Source organism: Protobothrops mucrosquamatus, unplaced genomic scaffold (assembly GCF_001527695.2).
Source record: "Protobothrops mucrosquamatus isolate PMUCROS unplaced genomic scaffold, P.Mucros_1.0 scaffold1976, whole genome shotgun sequence".
NCBI classification, from domain to species: Eukaryota; Metazoa; Chordata; class Lepidosauria; order Squamata; family Viperidae; genus Protobothrops; species Protobothrops mucrosquamatus.
Window position 1 is genome coordinate 242,502 of NW_015388092.1, and position 20,682 is coordinate 263,183.

At 38.0% G+C, this 20,682-nt stretch overlaps 2 protein-coding genes across 3 annotated transcripts in view; one reads left to right on the forward strand and one right to left on the reverse strand.

The window, feature by feature from the left end:
* Positions 1-7,679: 7,679 nt before the first annotated feature.
* Positions 7,680-16,251, reverse strand: TPRKB (TP53RK binding protein). Of its 2 annotated transcripts, none has more exons than XM_015823762.1 (5): positions 16,232-16,251; positions 11,878-12,051; positions 11,273-11,395; positions 9,818-9,994; positions 7,680-9,134 (listed from the first exon to the last, which is right to left on the reverse strand). In XM_015823762.1, the coding sequence occupies exons 2-5, from the start codon at positions 12,019-12,021 to the stop codon at positions 9,051-9,053; spliced, it is 528 nt and encodes a 175-aa protein (XP_015679248.1). In that variant the 5' UTR covers positions 12,022-12,051; positions 16,232-16,251; the 3' UTR covers positions 7,680-9,050. The 2 variants fall into 2 exon arrangements, with proteins under 2 accessions (XP_015679248.1, XP_015679247.1); XM_015823761.1 differs by lacking the exon at positions 16,232-16,251 and adding an exon at positions 16,066-16,163.
* The window catches only part of LOC107294524 (dol-P-Glc:Glc(2)Man(9)GlcNAc(2)-PP-Dol alpha-1,2-glucosyltransferase), a gene marked incomplete at its 3' end in the record, with an annotated part of 76,295 nt that continues 71,850 nt past the window's right edge, over positions 16,238-20,682 (forward strand). Inside the window, exons 1-2 of the mRNA XM_029285634.1 lie at positions 16,238-16,446; positions 20,074-20,268. Of these exons, the coding sequence (XP_029141467.1) occupies positions 16,282-16,446; positions 20,074-20,268 (360 nt within the window). The remainder of the gene's footprint in view (positions 16,447-20,073; positions 20,269-20,682) is intronic.

Below are 20,682 nucleotides of genomic sequence, written 5' to 3' on the forward strand. Positions count from 1 at the left end.
GTGACTGCAAGATGAAGCTGATACATAATTCATGGCAGCATCTAGGCACTGATTGTATCTAGTGGCCATATATATTCTAGACTGAGGAATTCTAGAATATATATGGCCACTAGGTACAATTAGTGCCTAGATGCTGCCATGAATTATGTATCAGCTTCATCTTGCAGTCACCTCCCAACGTTTCTTAAGTGCCTTCAAAATGACTTGTCAACAAAGAGGTGCAGAATCATGATTACTCCGATTAAATTTTCAGTAGCTAACTACACCTTAAGTTGAAACAATTTTGTGTTTTCTCTAGAAAGTGTCAAATATCCTCTGTACCACAGTTAATTTGTTTTTAACATCGCCCAAGCCTACACCTCTATTTTTGTTCTGATTGCAGTGTTAATGTTAGCTAGAGCAGAACACTTTTATTTTTTTGCTTGGAATGTGAAATTTCAAAAAAAAAAAAAAGCCAGAGCTTTTCAAAATGTGATTGGCCACCACCATGAAACCAGATGACTTATAAAGAACTTGGCAGGCATATATGACTGTTAGATAGGCCATTGTCAGTCTTCATATCAAAAATCCTCTGCAGCTGATCAATCTATGCCTCTGGTGCCTCACTCATCTGGGCCCTAACAGAATAATACCAGCTAAGAAATACAGAGCTTGATTATAAAAATAAATGTGGCCTCCTCCAATATATGGTAAAGGCAGGGCTTTTTTTTTCTCATAGAACGCCCAGAACGGAGTTCCGGCACCTTTTTGGGATGGAACCTTGTAGGGTAGACAAGGCGGGTTGTATGATGTGTGTGAGTTCCGGCACCTTTTTTTTTTTTTTTTTTTTAGAAAAAAAGCACTGGGTAAAGGGAATAACATGCAATTTATTGGAAAAGGAAGAAACATAGTATTTCTATCAGAAAAGAAAAATCCAAAATAGAGATCTATTTTTCTTAATGGAAATATTTGAATGGATGAATTAAATTAGCAATATTTATAGAGAATAGTCAGGCAGTTTTGTACAATATCTTGGACACCTAAAGCATGTTAAAACAGGGACACCCAGCTCAATATGTACATAGTTATAGGAACACGTTTATGTTATTTTTATATTTGTCTCTTCCATTCAACTTTGTCTGATTCTTGGAAACTGCCTGGACAGTTTTATTGGCAAGGTTTTGTAGAAATGATTTGCCACTGCCTCCTTCCTAGGACTGAGAGAAAGGGACTGACCCAAGATCACCCAGCTGCCTTTCTGCCTAAAGTGGGACTAGAACTCACCTCACTAGTCTTTAAAAATCTGCCTATTTCCAGCTTAGGAGGAGAGCAACATTGATTTATGGTGATAAAATGTCAGGAATCTGGTAGTATCTTTTCCAGCTAACAATCATTAAAAACCATAAGGATGGAAAAAAGTGACCACATGGAGCAGAGTAGGGGGCTTTTATATCTTCTTTGGCTCTTGAGGTTGTTTCCTGTTCCTGTTTGAGGCTTTGTATTTCCTGTGTCATGTACTTTGACCTGTGTGTGCTCTTTTGATATTGGTGGGTTGTCCTGATCCAGAACTAAGATGTTTTGCAATTCCAGATCATACAGATAACTCAATAAAGATGATTGTAAAACAGACATTTATTCAGAAATACTTGCAGTTATGTTTGTTTCTTCTGGATATTGTACATCTGTTCATCCTTATAGATAAGAAATCAATAGTTCCTCCATACCAACTTCTAGCGTGAAATGGGACCATCTGAGTCCTGCGGTGGTCCCATGCTTATCTCAGACAAAGAACATTCCAAACTGGCACATAGCCAGGATATCCTGTGATGAGATTAGTAGCTCCTCCTACTGACCTGCTAACATGATAGCTGACTGAATAGCTAAACTACATTACCCATAAGCCATCCCTTAAGGAGACAGCGCTTAACCCAATAAATACCAAACATTCTAACATACAGATCTATCTAACTGATGGGTCCACAACATGGGTTAATCCTATTATGTCCTGTCTTAGAGTTTGGGTAGGGTATGTAGATTTTAAGGGTCTATCTTCCTAATCTCTTCAGTTTCTAGCTGGAAATTCCGAAAGGATTATTATATTTGCATTTCTAAAAGCTGGTTTCTGCTGAGTTGTCTGGTTGGGGGGGAGTTTCTGCCTTTTTAAAGATCTTCTCCATTATTCCTTTGGGGAAATATATTCTGCTTTTTAATATTTCCCAAAATATTTCTTTCTCCGGATTCTTCCCACACAAGAAATCCTAAAAGTGATAGTGAAGTGTATGCTTGGTGTCCCTGCTGGGCATTAATTTAAAACTAACTTGAAATAATTTATGGGACGGAAACTTTCCACCCAGGACTTCATCTGGGAGTCCTTGAGATAAGCAGGAACAATTTGTTTCTTCAAATCTACAAATGCAAACGCTTGAAACAGAATGGTGTCTGCTTCAGTCAAGCTTGCGTCCCTTATTCTGCCCCCATCCCCACCCTCCTGCTCTATTCCTTTTGAAGACACACATGATATACTGTAAATAGGGAGGATGACTTCTACTATTCCACTTTTGGAAATGAATAGAGTTAGCAGCTTCTGTTTATAAAGACTGAATAGCCAGTAAGGAAAGAGAACATGAGTGTAATCATGACCTGCAACAGATCCATTGCATTTCCTGGCATTTAATACTATTTAGTTGCGCAAAACAGCTTTTTTGCTACTAGTTTCACCAATTAATAGGCCCTTGGCTTTGGAGAAAAAAGGCACAAGAACCATCAAGAAAGAAATGAACGTTTCTAGGAGGTAAGTGACCTGGGTTCATAATCTGAAAGCAGGAAGCAATTCCATTCTTTACAGATGAGTTTTAGGGACTCTGATAAGGAGCTGTCTTTAGAAATACAGAATTGTTGCAAGCTTTGCCATGACATTTGCTGGAAGATTAGACTGTGGAAGAATAGGCTGTGAATCATGGAGATTTGAGAACATAGAAGCAGAAGGAATTGAGGGTGTTGGGTGGATTACCAGATTCTTCTGTTTGTGTAAATTGTAGCTAATAACAATTCCTGGAAGGCCAGAATTTGATGGAAACAGGAAAACAGAGTTAAAGATTTTTTATACTTTCATTTTTTCTGAGCCTGCTGTTTTAAGTGGAAATTCTATTACATTTATTTGCATGCAATTTTAAAACCAAATGTCTATTGTAGCTGATGTAAAATTTTCACATTGTTAATGTGGTGTGCCCATATCCATTTAAACAGTTGAGGAAAGGAGTGGATTTCTAGCAGATCTGGTTTTCAGATGATCTTACTCAGAAAGAGGATGTACTGTACAAAGAAATTAAAAGATGTGGTATAGAGATAAGGATATTTAGGACTGCAGCACATGCCATTCTCCTCCAGTCCAGAATTGGTCCTGCTGCATGCCATTATTATTTTTAAAAAAAATTATAAAATCAATTGAATATTATTGCAGTACAAGAGTTATATCATGATTCTATCACTTAACTCGGGGTTTTCTTGGCAGTAAGACAGAACTAGCTTACCTTCTTTCAAGTTACATATTTAGTTTCTCAGTACTGTATAATGTATCTGGTGAATTCCTATCTATGCACTAACTAGGGCTTCATTATTAGGATGGCCAACTTGGATAGATGGTGCTATTACTATGATAAAACCAATACAAGTCCATTATAAACAGCTATTCAAATTCTATTTCCAAGATAAGCAGAACTACTCTTCGACCACTGCTCAAAGTACATTAATCACCTAAATTCAAAGTGAAATGAATGAAACATATTCATAAGATTTTTTTTCTTTTTTTGATTTCAATGGGACTTACGCTTCCAAGTTCCTTGGCTTAATGGAGAAAGTAAGTTCACACATGTATTTAATGAGACAACAGATATATTTAACAAGATATAATGCATTTGGAGATATTTGTTTTTGTTGCTTTCTCTCCCTTTTTTCTCTGTTTGTTAAATTAAAAAAACACACACAAATAGAGCAGGATTCAAGTTTTACTGAATTCAGTGGGATTTATTTCCAGTCAAATTTCCATGTTTAGAATTGAGCTGCATGTATCCAGTCTGCCCATCAATTTTGTCAACAATTTGAAATTCAAATTAAATGCTGATCAGAGAATGAACAGTTGATTTTCCTGTACAGCAACAATACCTGTATTAAAAAAACACCATAGTGCATATAGGCACCAAATATCTGACAAAGACTTTGTGTTTTAAGATTGAAGATTTCCTGGTTGTTTTTGTGGATGTGTTTTCCAGGCAATCCTGACTCCTGTTTACTCTAGGGACTAATCCTAATCCTGTTCATTTTGATGTTCATCAAGCATCCTTTAGGAGAGATGACAGGGAAGGAAATTGCTAATGCTCAGTGTTTTTATTTTGGCAGGATTCACTGTCTTCGTGCTCATCGGCCTAAACCATCAGCATACCCTGGAAAGAATTGGCACAATTCTTTTAACTGCAAACACTGGTGTGAAAATGAGCAAACAACAGTCCGCATGCTCTACATGCTGATTGTCATGGTTATTCTTATTGCAGTCTGGGGAGTATGGACAAGGAAAGATAACTGAGCTTAATCTTGTTTTCTTTTTTCTCTTGAGACTCAAAAACTCAAGACCCTGTTGAAGACAATAACAAAGGTAGTATTTTTAAGTGGCAATTTTTTTTTCAAATCAGGAATGAAATTACTAATGGGTTTATACTATTGTCTCAACTTTCTTAAATGTAAGAAAAAAATAATGTAAAAGATTGTTTTGATATAAGTAATACTAATGTGTACAGCACTCTAAAACTAACTATTAAATAGCTATATTCAAAACAGTTTTGTCAATAATGTTGCTGATCTGGAGATGTCTTTCAACATCCTCAATGGTCTTAAATCACATTTCAGGCACCAAAGTATGGACACGATCATTAGGAAAGAATTGAGGTGGTAAGTTGACTATGCAGGTGGTAGATCCAATTCAATATTCAATAAAATGCATCCTGTACAGGCTTTACTGATTATAACTCTCATTATACTCTGGGATTTAACTCTGAATTAATTAGACTATGCCCTCTAAGGTTAAATTCAGTTATTCAAAAAATGGGTAATTAAAAATAATGCTATGATCTTTCTCCATACTATTTAATGTCAATAGAAAACTACATAACTGGAATTTGAACCCCTGTATAGCGGTTTATGTTATTTCATTTATAGCTAAGTGTGTAGCACGATTTTTACCTCAGAAAACTGAGATCCAGTAATGCTAATCTTTAACTCATGCAGTTATTGGCCATCATGGCAAATGGCCATCCTGATTTAAAAAAACAAAGATAGTACTGTAGTACATATTATCTGGAGGACATTAGGAAGCAGAAAGAAGCTACAGTGACATTTTTGGGTTTCTTCAACTAATATGGGAAAGGACTCCAGGAGTCCTGCCATTTACCTAACCATTGGCATTTAGAAAATTCTTGTCCTCTCCCTTTTATCTTAACATGAATGTAACACTTGCCTATAAAACTGAGGGAATGGAAAGGTCAATTAATTAGCATTAGAAAAATTGTTTGAGTTCCTATGGTAAAGGTTATGTTTAAGTATGTGATTACTGTAGTATTGTTTCTTTTCTAGAGGATTACCATTTATTGCCCAAGATTTATTCAGAGGTCAATAACACATGACACCAGACTTCCTAAATTCCACGACCTACTGAAGATAAAATTATGAATCTCATTATCCAGTTAATATGGTCAATATGCAGGCTGACTAAGGATCCTGAGAATTGTAGTACAAGATATCTAGAACATGCCAAGTTAGGGGTGGTTGTTACCAGGAAGTTTAACACTCAGTTTTCCTAAAATCATAGAACTGTAGAGTTGAAAGGGTCCACAATGTTCATGTGGCCCAGGGTTTCTGAGCTTTGTTATTTTTAAGATGTGTAGAGTTCAACTCCTAGAATTTTACACTTCTTAAGAGTTGCCAAGTTTGAGAAACACTGATATGGTCTGACCCTCTGCAATAAAGTATGCAGAAAAATGTCCCACCTCTTATAAACTTCCAAAAATAGAGAACCCACAACCTCCGTAGGCACACTGTTCCATATTGTACAAATTTTACTGTCAGAAAGCTGTTCCTTATTTTTAAATAAAGTCTAGTTATCAGCAACTTCTACCTGATTTTTCTTACATTTTTTATTGCCCTGGGAAAAAGTTTCTGACCATCATCCCTATAACCCTAGGAATAGTTCTTACTTTCTGCCAAGAAATAACAGAAAGCTGTGTCCAACACATCTGGGAACATTGGATTGGGGAAGTTTGATTTAAACAGTTTGTAGGCTGCTTAAAAAACTAATAATGGTGGGCTTTACCAACCACAAGCTTTTCTTTACACTAGAAAGCATGGCCTGAAATTTCAGCTTTTGCAGCCCCCGCCCAAGCCTAGAATGAGATCTAAGACCTCCAAAAGTTGTCATGAATTTATAGCTGAAATGGTTCAGTGGGTTTTAATTAAATTAATTAGAAGTACTTAATTCAAGTCTAAATGAAATTAAGCTTAGTTTGTAATTTGGCCTTTCAAGTCAACTGTAGTTCGTGGCCAACAAAATAGTTTATAGTTATGACCTCCAAGACTGTATGAATTGGAAAATATTAGCTCATTTCCTGTTATTTATAAATTTTTCACATTTTGAGCCACCCATCTCCCTCAGAGATGCTCTGTTATTAACTTGGCCTCCAAGGTATGCAGAGCCAACAGAGGTACCAAATGGGTGCTATCCACTTTGTAGATGCTTCAAAAACTCATTTCACCTCCTAAAACATCTAAAATGATGAGAATTTTTACTTAGTGTAACTCAGCTGCTAGACTGCTGCTTTGCTACTGCTATAAATATTGTAAAGTGTGGTAGTTCAGAAGCAAATTGAATTGTGAAGGGATTTCTTTTGTGTGTGGTTTTTATGCAGGGATTCCCTGAGACCTGAACATTTATATTTCAATATTAAAAGGCAGAGAAAGGCTGCCTTAACTACTACTTCATACTAGAAGCTGCAGATTTCTGCCCGACTCTCAGGATTTTTTACCAACACACAAGCTGGACTATCATTCTAAAGTTTTTAAAAAATCATTCAGGCTCAGTTCATCTCTTAATGTATTCCACCTCTAAGGGTAAAATTGATGAAGCATTCCCAAAGTTACAACACATTAGTTTATGCTAACTGGACTCAAGCCATTTTTCATTTATGTTCAAAAAAGGATATGATTTAAATGTACCTGCTCACCACCAGTTAGTTACCAAAAATAGCATCTTCATTTCAGCCAGCAAGACGGATGATATATTCCATGTGGCATTTCTTTTGTCAGGCAATGAAAACAAATCTTTAATTTTCCATGATAAAAATGTGCTACCAAGGCTGAGCTGTGTTCAAAGCTCTATATCCTTTTCTCATCCCTTTCTAGTTATCATTCTTTCTTACTCAACAAGCTTTTAAAAAGGTAACTTGTCTAAAAAAAACCCTGTAAAACCAACTTTTGCTATTTCATGTTGCCTAATCCTTCATAAGAAAATCTTGCAAATATCATAATCTTAACGCAGTTGTAAGGTGCTAGGCTAGAACCATGGAGACACAAGTTCAAATCCACAGTTGGAAAGCTAGCTAATACACAAATGTATTTTGTGCTAATCCTTTTTTATTTGTTTTTCAACAAGTGGCTTATGTTTCAGATTTCATGGCAATCACATACATATTGTTCTCAGCTTCTCAAACATCCCTAAGCAATAAAGAAAATTCAACACACTTTAGGTTTTGCAGGATGAATTATAGAACTTTATCATGCCCAAAATAAAAAAGCAAGATTTGGAATAAAGTGCTCCATGTTCAAAGATTAAAGCTGTCAGGCTTTCCCAACCTAGCATTAGCATGATCAATGTATTGATCCTACAACCTCCAGAATTTCCACCCAACATGACCATTGCAGTTGTATTTCAAAGACAAACAGAGGGTATCAAATTGAGAAAAACTAGATTAGGGCAATTCAGATCCAAGATTAAGGGAGAAATCTTCCTAATTATGATCTTGGCCCTATTCCATTGGTGCACTGTAGATATCAGTCTGGTGCAACCTGTATTTTCTAGCTTACTAATAACAAAAACCAGCTGTGGGTGATGTTCAGAAAGTTTAGGAAGAAGTACACTTCCATGACCACCCAACAAAAATAACAAGCATTTTTTTAATTCAAAGGTGCAACAAAAACAACCACAAAAGGCTTCCCCGAGGGGAAAAAGAAACCGGAATGAGTTATGATTTGGTAACATGGCCGTGCTATAGCAGTTATGCTTGGTTGAAACCGGAAGGTGGAACAGCTGCGATAAGACTATAGAAAAAAGAAAATTAGGGTTACAGCAAAGCAGAATTTATCTGTATTGGGTCCGTCTAATCAAAGAAGAGATGATAACCTCAAGATACAAAGTTTGGCCAAGGGGAAGAATAGAGTGAGATGGAAGAAACTTAACAGTACCTATGAAAACAAATGACTAGTACATCCCATTGTTATAAATATGGCTGTGGAGATGCTACAAAGAAGCAGAATCAATTTCCTGGAGAACTCATATTAACTCTCAATTTTATCACATGGAAAGAGTCTCTGTTTGGAACAGGAGTATGATTTCTATAAGACTTTTATTAGACTGAAATGAAATGAAAGCAGGGAATCAGTACAGAATTATCTAAAGTTTCCATTTTTTTCATTGTCAAAGAATCCTATTGATAATTTGTTGCAATTTTATTCATTGCTCTGTGTTTCCAGAAAAAAAATTGAGACTTTGAGTCAAAGAATCAAGGTGACATGTAAAGCAGGGAAATGGCTTCAGAATTCTGCATTTTTAAATTTCAATATTTAAAATTGTCAATCATTTAATTACTGGCAGCAGAGCACTTTAAAAAGCTGCATCATTCTGCTTCATGTAATAAAATTGTGCTTCAAACCAAATCAGAGATTCTAAAATACATCTAATACTGGCATAACAAGGGAGGAAAAAAATTAAAATAACATTTCTTTCAGAATAAACTGCTATCATTCTGATGCAGTCATACTTCTTTTGTTGCCATTCTGCAAATGATGCCATCCAACAGGGTGCCCATTTTTTCTTCTTGTGGAGTCAACTTGTATACCTGCAAAGATAATAGAATGGTGACTTTCTCAAGAGACAGCATGATTCTACAAAGTTTTTTTTGTTTGTTTACAATGGTTTGAAGCAAGGGGATCATTTACTCAACATCTGGAGACCAGATACCAGTGGCAGGTTTACACTTCAGAGTTGCACTGAAAGGGGTACTGATGCAGTAGCCATGGAGAGGGAAAAAAAGTATCTTAAGAAATCTCTTCTTAAAATGTAGAAGTGCAGAAAGAAGCCAGAAACTCAGTTCAGTGGACTAATATGTTCCACTGAATTTCAGCAGCACAGGAGACATGACAATTCCAAACACACTTACAGCCTACAAGTTGCTTACCCCTAGTTTATAGTCTGTGTTATATAACATTTACATTTTTATTATTACATCAGTCTTCCTCCTTCTGCTACTCTCCAAATACATAGCTGGAAGTTAGGAAAAGGTTTAACTACATTCACATTTAGATTTCCAGGCAACTGAAACTAATCCAGATTGGCGGCGGCGGGGGGGGGGTATGTATGTGGATGATTAAACAAACACTTTTTAATATGGTTGTAATCTTATACATCCATATTTGAGAGAAAATTACCCTACCTGTTACACTACACTGAAACATCAATGTTTTAATTTATTAAAATGCTCTTATTTACTATATCTTCTTACTTAGAGAAGCTGAAACAAACCTTCTTAATTTTCTGTATGTCACTTATTTCAGAGAGATCAGCTATGGAAACTTGCTGGCCGTCTACTTGACTTATTAGATTGTTCAGATTCACAGTTTTCTCTCCGTGTTCAATCAAAACTATGAGTACTGCAGAGTCGGTATCAGAAATGCCAAATTTTTTGAAGGCATCTGTTATCTAATATTAAAGGAGAATATAGGTTTGTATTAGTCATACCTAACAATCTAGACATTATTTCAAAAAAACCTTTCCCATTTAGAAGATCCAATGATCTACTTATTCGTTTATTATTTTCATTTAAATGAAAATAAGGTATTTAATATTTCCTTCTTTCAGCTCAATAATTTTAGTCCGCATTGAAATATTGTTTGTAAACAGTTTAATATCCCTTCACCCATTTTCAAATAAAAAAATGTGTCCAGAGAATTTTATCACGGGGTGAATTCCCTTTGGAGCACTTTGACATTGGAAACCCCAAATGACCCAGAATGCTACTGGGTTTCTATCTGCTTGCTGTGAAAATATAACCTTGATCCCCCACTTTTCTCCTGATATCAGAATACTAATCAAAAATCCTGTCAGCTCAACAAGGTGGACCAGACTAAGAAACCAAAGCTACATAGGTCAGGTCTATTTCTGTTGTAACAGCTATAGCAGTGTTTCTTAACCATGGCAGTTTGAAAATGTCTGGACATCAACTCCCAGAATTCTCCCGCCAGTATGCTGGATCGCATATGAAACATCAGGCAGAAGATTCAAAACACTGTCCTAGAAAATAGTTAAGTGATGGACAATAACCCCAAATCTTTCAATTAATTTTCTTCATGGATAAGCCAATTTATATATAATATTTCTATTTATATATAATATTTCACTGAGAAAAGGTGATTTAAAGCATGGTACAAATTAATGCCTAACTTTGGGGGGGTATGTTATAGCAATAGCACTTAAGACTTATATACTGCTTCATAGTGTTTTACAGTACTCTCTAAGTGGTTTATAGAATCAGCATTATTGCCCCCAATAATCTGGCTCCCCATTTTACCGACCTCAGAAAAGATGGAAGACTTGAGCCAATCAGGATTGAACTCCTAGCTGTGGGCAGAGTCTGCCTGCAATACTGCATTCTAACCACTGGGCCACCACAGTTCTTCTGCTTTGCTTATGCTTTGGTTTCCAGTAAAATGGGGAGCTGAGGTTGGGGGCTAGCAAAAACAAAACAAAACCCAATAGTAGGTGAAGCTTCTTGTATTGGGATTACAGTACTTTTTTTCTCTTCCTTTCTCGCTATAATCCAACATTTCTTTCACTTTTTCTCCTGACAGAACACCAACCCACAAAGTAGAAGAGAAATGATAGCCCAAAGAATAGAGTTAGTATGTCCACAGAGCTTGAAACTGTATGAAATAAAGCAGAGGGTCTGCAATATCTCAGCCCCAGTTATAAATGACTCACATTATTATTCGGTGAAAGGTTGAATATGATTTCAGCATTAAGCGTTCTTGTCTTCATTTTGCCACTTTTGTAGAGATGAACAGCTTTATTTGCTGCTACTAGTATCTGAAAAGGATCAACAACCTGCCAGAGAAAACATAATGAAGTTTTCAACTGCTGTATCAGTTCCAGAACAAAAACTTTAGGAAAGCAAATCCCTTTACTTACAGATATGGAATGGAATAGTACTGTAATGGAAGAGTACATTTAGGCTAACTCTGTATTTATATTAAAATTTAAACCATATATCACATTTTTACCCATGGAAAAATAAGACACCCATCAGTTGTCTTAATATTTATAATTTAGCTTTCAGGGGAATAAATAATGCTATTCTGTTTAAAAGAACTTCAATAAAACACTTCTCACAGAAATAGGGTCAGGAAGGGGGGGGGAAATCACTAGAAATCATGTTTCAGATGTTCGGGCAGGCATTTTAAAATTCAAGTGAAAATTATTTATCTTGTTAAAAGTTTCTATTCACTGATTTTTTTTTACAGACAGAATGTGAACTAATTAATTTTAAACATGCTACTGAATATGTACAATGGAGACGAGTTGCTTACCATTGAAGGATTAATTAATGCTCCATCAATAGCACCTTCCATTGCTTTCTTCCGCAGAGTAGCAGCATTTTTCACACCATTAAATAGGATAAGAGTCACAAGACAGTCAGGAAATAATTCTAACCGATGTCTTAAGCACTGCATCTTGTACCAGAACAGTAAGCTCTTTCAAACCTAGAACATTTATAAACATTTAAAAGTTATGTTTGGAAATGAAGTTTAAAGATTAATTCTGTGAGATGACTAGAAGGGATCAGATCTATCCTAGATTCCTATGAAGTGTGGCCTAGTGGTCTATCCAATGTTAACATTAAACCAAATTGAGTGGATTTATGTTCCATATTGATTAGGTTTTAAGAAATATGATCTTATACTAATTACTTGTTCTCCAAGAAGCCTTGGCTTTTACACTGGAACAGCTTCAAGAATATTTTTTCTATAGAGAAAAGATTATTCTTGTTATTCTCCTGATTTTTTTATCACTTCCAAGTAAGAAAATATGAGTAGGATTATCAACATTTTTTTTTAAACGTGAACTTGTGGTGAGTTAATCTTCACAACTGCCTGAGTACCCAGAGTTCATTTGTAGTAACCATGTAAAAATTCTTTGCTTCCATGCACATATGGGATACCTCAAAGTTCCTATAAGCACTTTTTCTTCTTCAAGGTCTTTAACACAAAATGACAATAGAGCACACTCAATATTGTAATTAATTACAAGATGCATCTTTATAAAAATAGCTTTTCAAGCCCTTCATTCTGACTTACACGAAGTATGTTCTCATATCACATAGACGAAGTAAGTTAAAAGTGTTATGTGCTCTTTACATTTTCATTTCACAAAAAGTTGATTTAATAATAACATTTGCTAATTTTTGGTTAACTGACTTTTTTTCAGGAGAATAACTATTATATATCTTTCGATATCTATCCCATGGTTTCTTAATTACCCATTGTCCTATCTAAATTTAAGAAAAGAAATCTTCCCTCAAGATTATTTCTAAAATATTAAGTTTAAAGTTTGTTTTGTTGATGAGGAAGGAAGGAAGGAAGGAAGTTCTAAAATTAGGTGAGAGTTAGGGTTATGGTTAATAAGAAGAGTTATTTTTTTTTTCAAAAATAAGTCAGTAAAAAAGAAAACTAAATTTAACAGGAATAGAGAAAAAATTAACCTTCTCTAAAATAATTTTTATTAATAATTTTAATAACAAGAGATAACGTTTGGAATTCAAACTGATAGACACCCCAAACTCAGCAAAAAAAGCAGAAGAGAAGGAACTGGAGAAGATAACAAAATACAAAGACCTGTAAATCGTAGAACTGAAGCAAAAGGAGCACCACCGATTTTGACAAAATAATCATCAGTGAAGTAAAGGCAGCTTTACATGGGATAGTAAATATTTTTCAACCATACTTTTATCATCAAACAATAATACCTGCCTATCCCAGGTCCTTGGGAAGAACTTGATAGATGGATAAAATGCCAAATGCAGTGTAAAGATCTGGCTGACTGTGCAACCAACCATAATATAAGATAGTCAACTTACGACCACAACTGAGCCCAAAATTTATGTTGAGACATTGAGTTTTGCCCCATTTTATGACTTTTCTAGCCATAGTTGTTAAATGAACCATTGCAGTTGTGAAGTTAGCAACACAGTTGTTAAGTGAATCTGGCATCCCCACTGACTTTACTTGTCAGAAGATTGCAAAAGCTGTTCACATGATCCCAAATATGAATAAATTTCCAAGCATTCAAATTTTGATCACATGACCATGGTCAGGGGTAGGCAACCTTGGCTCTTTTATGACTTGTGGACTTCAACTCCCAGAATTCCTGAACCAGCGTTGCTCAGGAGTTGAAGTCCACAAGTCATAAAAGAGCCAAGGTTGCCTACCCCCTGACCACGGGGAATAGTGTGAATAGTGTCAGAAGTGTGAAAAATGGTCATGAGTCATCATGATGATAGATGACATCAATTTGGGGAGAACTGCTAACATTTTGGAAGATACACTCAGGATTCAGAAAAATCTTGACAGAGATGCAGTTCAATGGTGAGAAAAGTAGGAACCTGTACTTAGTTAAAAAAAACAAAAACAAATGCATAGGTGTACAACAGCTTGTCTTCAGGAGTTGTGGGTGCTCCATTGCTGGAGGTTTCAAGAATAATCTGGACAACAATTTGTCCGGGATGGTATAAGTTTCTTGCCTTGGACTAAGTTAGTTTAGGAATGAGATATAAATAAGAGTAAGAGTAATGTAATAAATCAGGGATGTCAAACTGGATGCGTCACACATAGGCCACGCCCATCCTGTCAAATCACTGTCAAATCAACCTTTATTGTCAAAGTACAACACATGTACAATGAGATTGGCTAAGCCTCCCTTCGTGCACCCCCCCGACACAACTCACAGTGACAACAAACACACAATCTTATTGCACCATGTGAACTTATTGCACAACACGCAAGTCTATCATACATGGAGTTATTTCTCATTCAGGAGTCTGACAGCCCATGGGTAAAAACTGTTCTTCAGCCTGTTGGTGCGGCTGGCTATGCTTCTATTTCTCCTACCCGATGGTAGGAGAGTAAAGAAGCGCTGACCAAGGTGTGATTTGTCCCTGAGGATTTTCCTGGCTCCTGAAAAGCAAAAAATGTCACGATACATCACAATATGACACGGGACTCTATTGAGTTTGACACCCGTGTAATAAATAATTAAAATACTGCATTTATATAATTTATCATTTTTATTTATTTGATTTTTATCCCACCAACTCAAGTTGGAGAACCTAAATTATATGTCTAGTTTAATGAAGAGAAGGACGATGGGGGACATGATAGCAGTGTTCCAATATCTCAGGGGCTGCCATAAAGAAGAGGGAGTCAAGCTATTCTCCAAGGCGCCTGAAGACAGGACAAGAAGCAACGGATGGAAACTAATCAAGGAGAGAAGCAACCTAGAACTAAGGAGAAACTTCCTGACAGTGAGAACAATTAACCAGTGGAACAACCTGCCTCCAGAAGCCGTGAATGCTCCAACACTGGAAGTTTTTAAGAAGAGACTGGACAGCCATTTGTCCGAAATGGTATAGGGTTTCCTGCCTGAGCAGGGGGTTGGACTAGATGACCTTCAAGGTACCTTCCAACTTTACTATTATTATTATTATTATTATACTCCATTCTCCTATTTTCCCCACAACAACAACAACCCTCTGAGATAGGCCTTCTGAGGTTCCTTCCAGCTCTGTGAGTCTATTAAGGGGCTGGCCTAGTAATCAGAAGACCTTTGAATTCTATTCCCATTTTAGGCATAAAAAGCCAGTTGGGTGATTTCTGGGCCAGTCATTCTCTCTCAGCCCAGCCTACCTCAGAGGGTTGTTGTTGTTGTGGGGAAAATAGGAGGACGGAGAATAATTTAGGTTCTCCACTTTTGAGTTGGTGAGATAAAAATCAAATCAATAAATAAAATATATAAAATATATAAAGGCAGTTATTTTAATTATTTACTGAATAATTCTTATTTGAACTTCACTCCTTCTAATCTAAGCTAATCGACATGAGCACCGTCTGGATTTGGTGCTTGAGGTGGAAATAAATGAAACTTTGATTTTGGGTTTTACTGATTAGATTGATTTGTTGTTACAGAAATGGCTAGTTTATACTATTATGGAAAAAGTCAAAAGTTCAGGTCCGATGTTAATGCTTTATTCTACCGCAACAGAGGAAATCTGTTTTCTTTTCTTTTCCCCTTCTCCCCCTCACTTCTTTCCCTTTTCTCTCCCCACTGGGTCCTACTATTCGCTTTTATATTTTTGTACTTTATTCTATAATCTAATAAAATGTTACAAACCGGGACATGGGCGGGAATAACGCTTGCACTCAGCCCTCCCTTCTTTTAACCCGTTTGGTCTTTGTTTAAAAAAGGCCAAGGTATGCATTGGATCCTTTCTCAAGAGCATTTTTATACCATTTTTCCTACGGTGCTCTCCAGGCAACATTACAACCCCCCCCATCATAGTTTATTAACAAGAAACACGCAGAAAAAGAGCAGAAGTTCATTCCTAAGAAGGGGAAGAAGAGGAGAATTTTGCACGAGGGGTGCAAAGTAAGCCCCCCTCCAGCCCCGTTTTCCTATCCCGGACTGAACGGGGGGGGGGGGCAAGCCGGGCGAGGCCCACAAACCTGCATGCGGGTCAAGAAGAGCGGCCCGCCGAGGCTCCTCCTTCCCTCCAGCCGACTAGTTTCCCGCCGGGAAGGCCTCTCCGCCGCAGAGGCCCGCCTCGGCCTCCCCTCGTTCCCCGAAGCCCGTCCCCGGTAGCGCCGCCCGTCCGCCCGCTCTCCCATCCACCTCTCCGAGGCCCCCGCAGCGCTTGGGCCAAACCGGACGGGAGCCGCGCCATGGAGCGCTCCGAGGTCTCCTGCTTCTCGGCGGCCTTTAGCTGCACCTTCCTCGCCTCCTGCCTGCTCTTCTCGGCGTTCAACCGGCAACAGCGGGCGGCCTACATGGACGAGGCCTTCCACGTTCCGCAGGCGCAAGCTTATTGCGCGGGTCGGTTCCAGCAGGTAGGCAGGCGAGCGAGCGAGCGAGCGGATCCCCGAGTCCGGCGCCGCTCCGAACTGCGGAGGCAAAAGGGGGTTTGCAGGCTCCAAAGGCAGCCTAAGGTGGCTTTTTGGGATTGCTTTCTTTATTAATATCCTGCAAAATAGACACACACCCCCCTTTTCCCCCTATCATTTCTCTATCCTGCTTACACGATGCACTGCACAGGACCAGCCTCTTGCCTTCAGATTCTTTTGGACGACAACTCCCATCCTCCCCCACCCTTGCCTTTGCTGGAAGGGGCTAATGGAAGTTGAGGTTCTTCAAATCTGAAGGGCGCGTTTTGGAGCAAGGAGAGCACAATCTCCTCCCGTTTCTAACAGACCAGGGTTGCCCAAAGCGGTCAATATCGACCCGCCTATCCACTATTGTTGTTATTATTTTTAGTTGTTGTTGTTGTTAATTGCGAAGTCGTGTCCGACCCATCGCGACCCCATGGACAACGTTCCTCCATGTCTTCCTGTCCTCTACCATCTTCTGGAGTCCATTTAAGTTCACTCCTACTGCTTCAGTGACTCCATCCAGCCACCTCATTGTGTTAATATAATAAGTGTTTGGAGAATTTGGGGAAATAACAAGGAACTGAAATATTTTCTTGTTTTATTTTCTCTTCATAGAAATTGTACTTTGCTTTAAACAAACAATTCTAAGTAAGAACTAGGAGATGCTCTATTTTTTTTTTTGCTTTGGAGTTAGTCTTAACTCCTGACAACTGCCTGGACAAATTCCTACACTGTAGTTTTCCTGGCAATATTTCAGAAGTGGTTTGTCATTGCCTGCTTCCTAGGGCTGAGAGAGAGCGACTGGCCCAAGTTCAGCCAGTTGGCTTTGAACCAAAGGCAGGAGAAGAACTAGTCTTCCCCTGGTTTTAATTCAGTGCTTCTGACCATTATACCAAATTTGTTTTCTGTTTCATTCTAGTACTTCTGTTTTATATGTGTATGTTTTTATATGCAAATAAAAGGAACTAGACGGACAAAAATATCTGAATTACTCAGCACAATTTTTAAACACATTAAAAATATTGATCATACAGATTACTGTTAGTATTTTTTTTTTCATTATGGGAATCATATTTTGAACAGAAGTCCAGTTGAAAAGCAAAGAGTGAAAATATGTCATCAGTATAAAAATTTACAATAGCATTGTCTTTCCACTATAAAAGAATAACATGGGTTCGCTCTGTCCCATTTTGATAGATCCTTGGTTCTTCATATAGTGATAAAGACTACATTATTGCTACATAATTCAAAGGAAGGAAGGTTTCTGATTCTTCCTTCCAACTTCTCACACATAAATTCAGTGGACAAGCTGGCAGGAAGTCAGAAGCGTTCCTGCTCCCACTGCATTTTTGCCCACCTGTGGTCATTCTGAATCTCTGTTTAGGTAAGGAAATTAAATGAAGACCCAACAGGGTATGGGTGGTCTAGTACAGTACAAATTCCCCTTGCAGTGATTCAAATGATTTAAAAATTTGTTAGTTAGGCGATCTTAGTAAATATTCCTATTAGCTCTTGAATCCCCCCCCCCCCCACTACGAATTAACTGCAGTATTCAGCCTGGGCTTATCCCATTGTGGAAGTTTATTATGTGAATAAGTCAAACATACTGTGTGCGCTTCCATCCTAAAATCTTTCAAATATGCTTTGCAGCCTGTAATCGTGGAAATATAGTGTCTTGAGAAAGGAACCCTTTGCATTTATCGTTTATTTCACTAATCCTATGAACAATCCCAGTAGGTATAATGTGACGTCTTATTTGAATGTTCTCAATCTTCTAGATTCCATTCTGATAGGATTGATTAAATAAACCTATGCAATTTTAACTTTAGGTGCCCTGCTTTTCTATTTGTACACCTAGTCCACCGAAGAGTTTTGATGAACCTGAGAAGTTGCACACTGTTTCTGAATTAGAATAAACCCAATAATGTAATTTTATTTATTTAATAGTTTGATTTTAGCCTATCATTAGATTGAGCAAACTGAAGTAAAACATTGAGAGTACATTCAATGAAAAGCCACAGGTCAAAAAGTAAAAACTGAAAACACCAAGTAGCATCAAGAGATATAAATTCTAACCCAAAAAAATAAACGAAAAATAAATAACTTGTGCTTGAATATAAAAATCCTCTTGAATAGTCCTTTTTAAAATACTTCCCTAAAGCTAATATAGCAGGGGCTTTTCAAACTTCAGAGGAAAGAGAGTTCCAAAGAGAACTGTCAGAGAAACAGTGTTTACAGGCCTCCATCTCACTTATTTCAGAAAAGCAGGGAATGACAGTTACAGGTAGTCCTCGACTTACAACAGTTCATTTAGTGACCATTACAACCGCATTGAAAAAAAGCGACTTATGACCATTTTTCACACGACCGTTGCAGCTTCCCCATGGTCATGCGATGGTCAAAATTCAGATGCTTGACAACTGACTCCTATTTATGGTGGTTGCAGTGCCCTGGGATCATGTGATCACCTTTTGCGATCACCTTTTACGATCGAAGTCAATGGGGAAGCCAGATTCACTTAACAACCGTGCTAGTAACTTCACACAACTTCAATGATTCACGCTAACAATTGTGGCAAGAAAGGTTGTAAAATGGGGTAAAAAACTCAGTTAACAAATGTCTCCCTTAGCAACAGAAATCTTGAGCTCAATTGTGGTCGTAAGTCGAGGATTGCCTGTATTTGTCCTAATAAGGTTTACTAAATGTTGTCACCCGTATAGTTAAAGGTATTGGATCACAGTACCATATTAATTTTCTGCTCAGAAGAAGCCCACTCACTGCCTAAATGTGCTATTATGTTTTACTGTACCCTTATTGTTAATGGTTCTCCTAAATGGTTTTTCAAAATGATTATTTCCAGTTGAGCGAAGTAGAGAAAGAGATATGCCAATGGTGGCGAACCTATGGCACGCGTGCCAGAGGCGGCACTCGGAGCCCTCTCTTTGGGCACACGCACCGTCACCCCAGCCCCGCCTCCTCCCACGGCCCCCTCCTCACCAGCAGCCCCCCGGAGAGTCGCCCCCAGGCACGGCCCACGCGAAGCAGTGCAGCCAAGGACATGGTAGCCAGGCAGCGGGGACAAGACTCCACCCTTGCGCCCCATCGCGCGCAGATGATGGTGCAGGGCACAGGCGGAGGGTGTGGCCGCCATGGCGCTGCTGGGCTGCCCAGGTGATCTGTGGCAGGCCGTGGAGGTGGTGGGTGGCCCAGCGGGCACGGCAGAACGGGGACGGGTGGGGGGGCAGTTTTGGGGCACTTGGTCTCTAAAAGGTTTGCCATCACTGAGATATGCTCTTCCCCTTACAGTTTCACTTTTTTTAAAAAAAATCTAAATTGCTTGGTTGTTGTTATTCAACATTCATGATCCTCCTGAGTAGGAGCAACACTCAGCCTCAATACTTCTAACATTAGATTTGGCTACTTTGGAACACATACAAAGGAGATACACAATTTATTCTTATATAGGAATGCCTAGTTAAATTTTAATTTAATTTAATTTAATTTGCATTCTCCTTTTCCAGTTATAGGTGGGGGTTTCTTTGGTTATGCCAAATTTTTTAATATATTTTTATTTTCTTTTTCCAATAGTGGGATCCAATGATCACCACTTTGCCTGGTTTGTACTTGCTGTCAGTTGGAATTCTGAAGCCCACAGCCTGGCTGTTCGGGTGGTCCGAAAGCCTCTTCTGCTCTACAGGGATCCTCCGATTCATTAATCTGCTTTTCAGCACTGGAAACTTCTATTTATTATATTTGCTCTTCTGCAGGATACACCCTAAAAAGGTAGGCGCTGAATATTGTACGAGGGCAATTCGGAAATAAACCTCCGTTTGGTTATCAATGTTGTAGTTTTCTGATGTATATAATAAAAGTTCTGTATCTGGGAGTGTCTGTCATTGACAGCCAAACGGAGGTTTATTTCCGAATTGTCCTCGTATTCAAAATAGTTTCACTCTACACAATAGCTTTTAAAATATTTAAAACAGTTTCACGCTACGTGAAGCAAGACTAATATTTGACAAAATTCTGAAGTCTTCTGTTTCTTTCTGCACACCTGCCAAATACTTGTTCTTAATGTTATGCCTGCAACTATCTGTTGTTCACAGCTCTATTTTACAGGTAGTCCTCAACTCACGGCCACAGTCAAGCCGAAAATTTATGTTGCTAAGTGAGAAATTTGTTCAGTGAGTTTTGCCC

What these genes read in the sequence shown, in the direction of transcription:
- TPRKB (XM_015823762.1), bottom strand. Translation starts at nt 12,021, where the DNA reads ATGCAGTGCTTAAGACATCGGTTAGAATTATTTCCTGACTGTCTTGTG. An exon ending in ACCTTTCACCGAATAATAAT is followed by an intron (nt 9,995 to 11,272) that starts GTGAGTCATTTA and finishes CTTTAATATTAG; the next exon opens with ATAACAGATGCCTTCAAAAA. An exon ending in ACATACAGAAAATTAAGAAG is followed by an intron (nt 9,135 to 9,817) that starts GTTTGTTTCAGC and finishes TTATCTTTGCAG; the next exon opens with GTATACAAGTTGACTCCACA.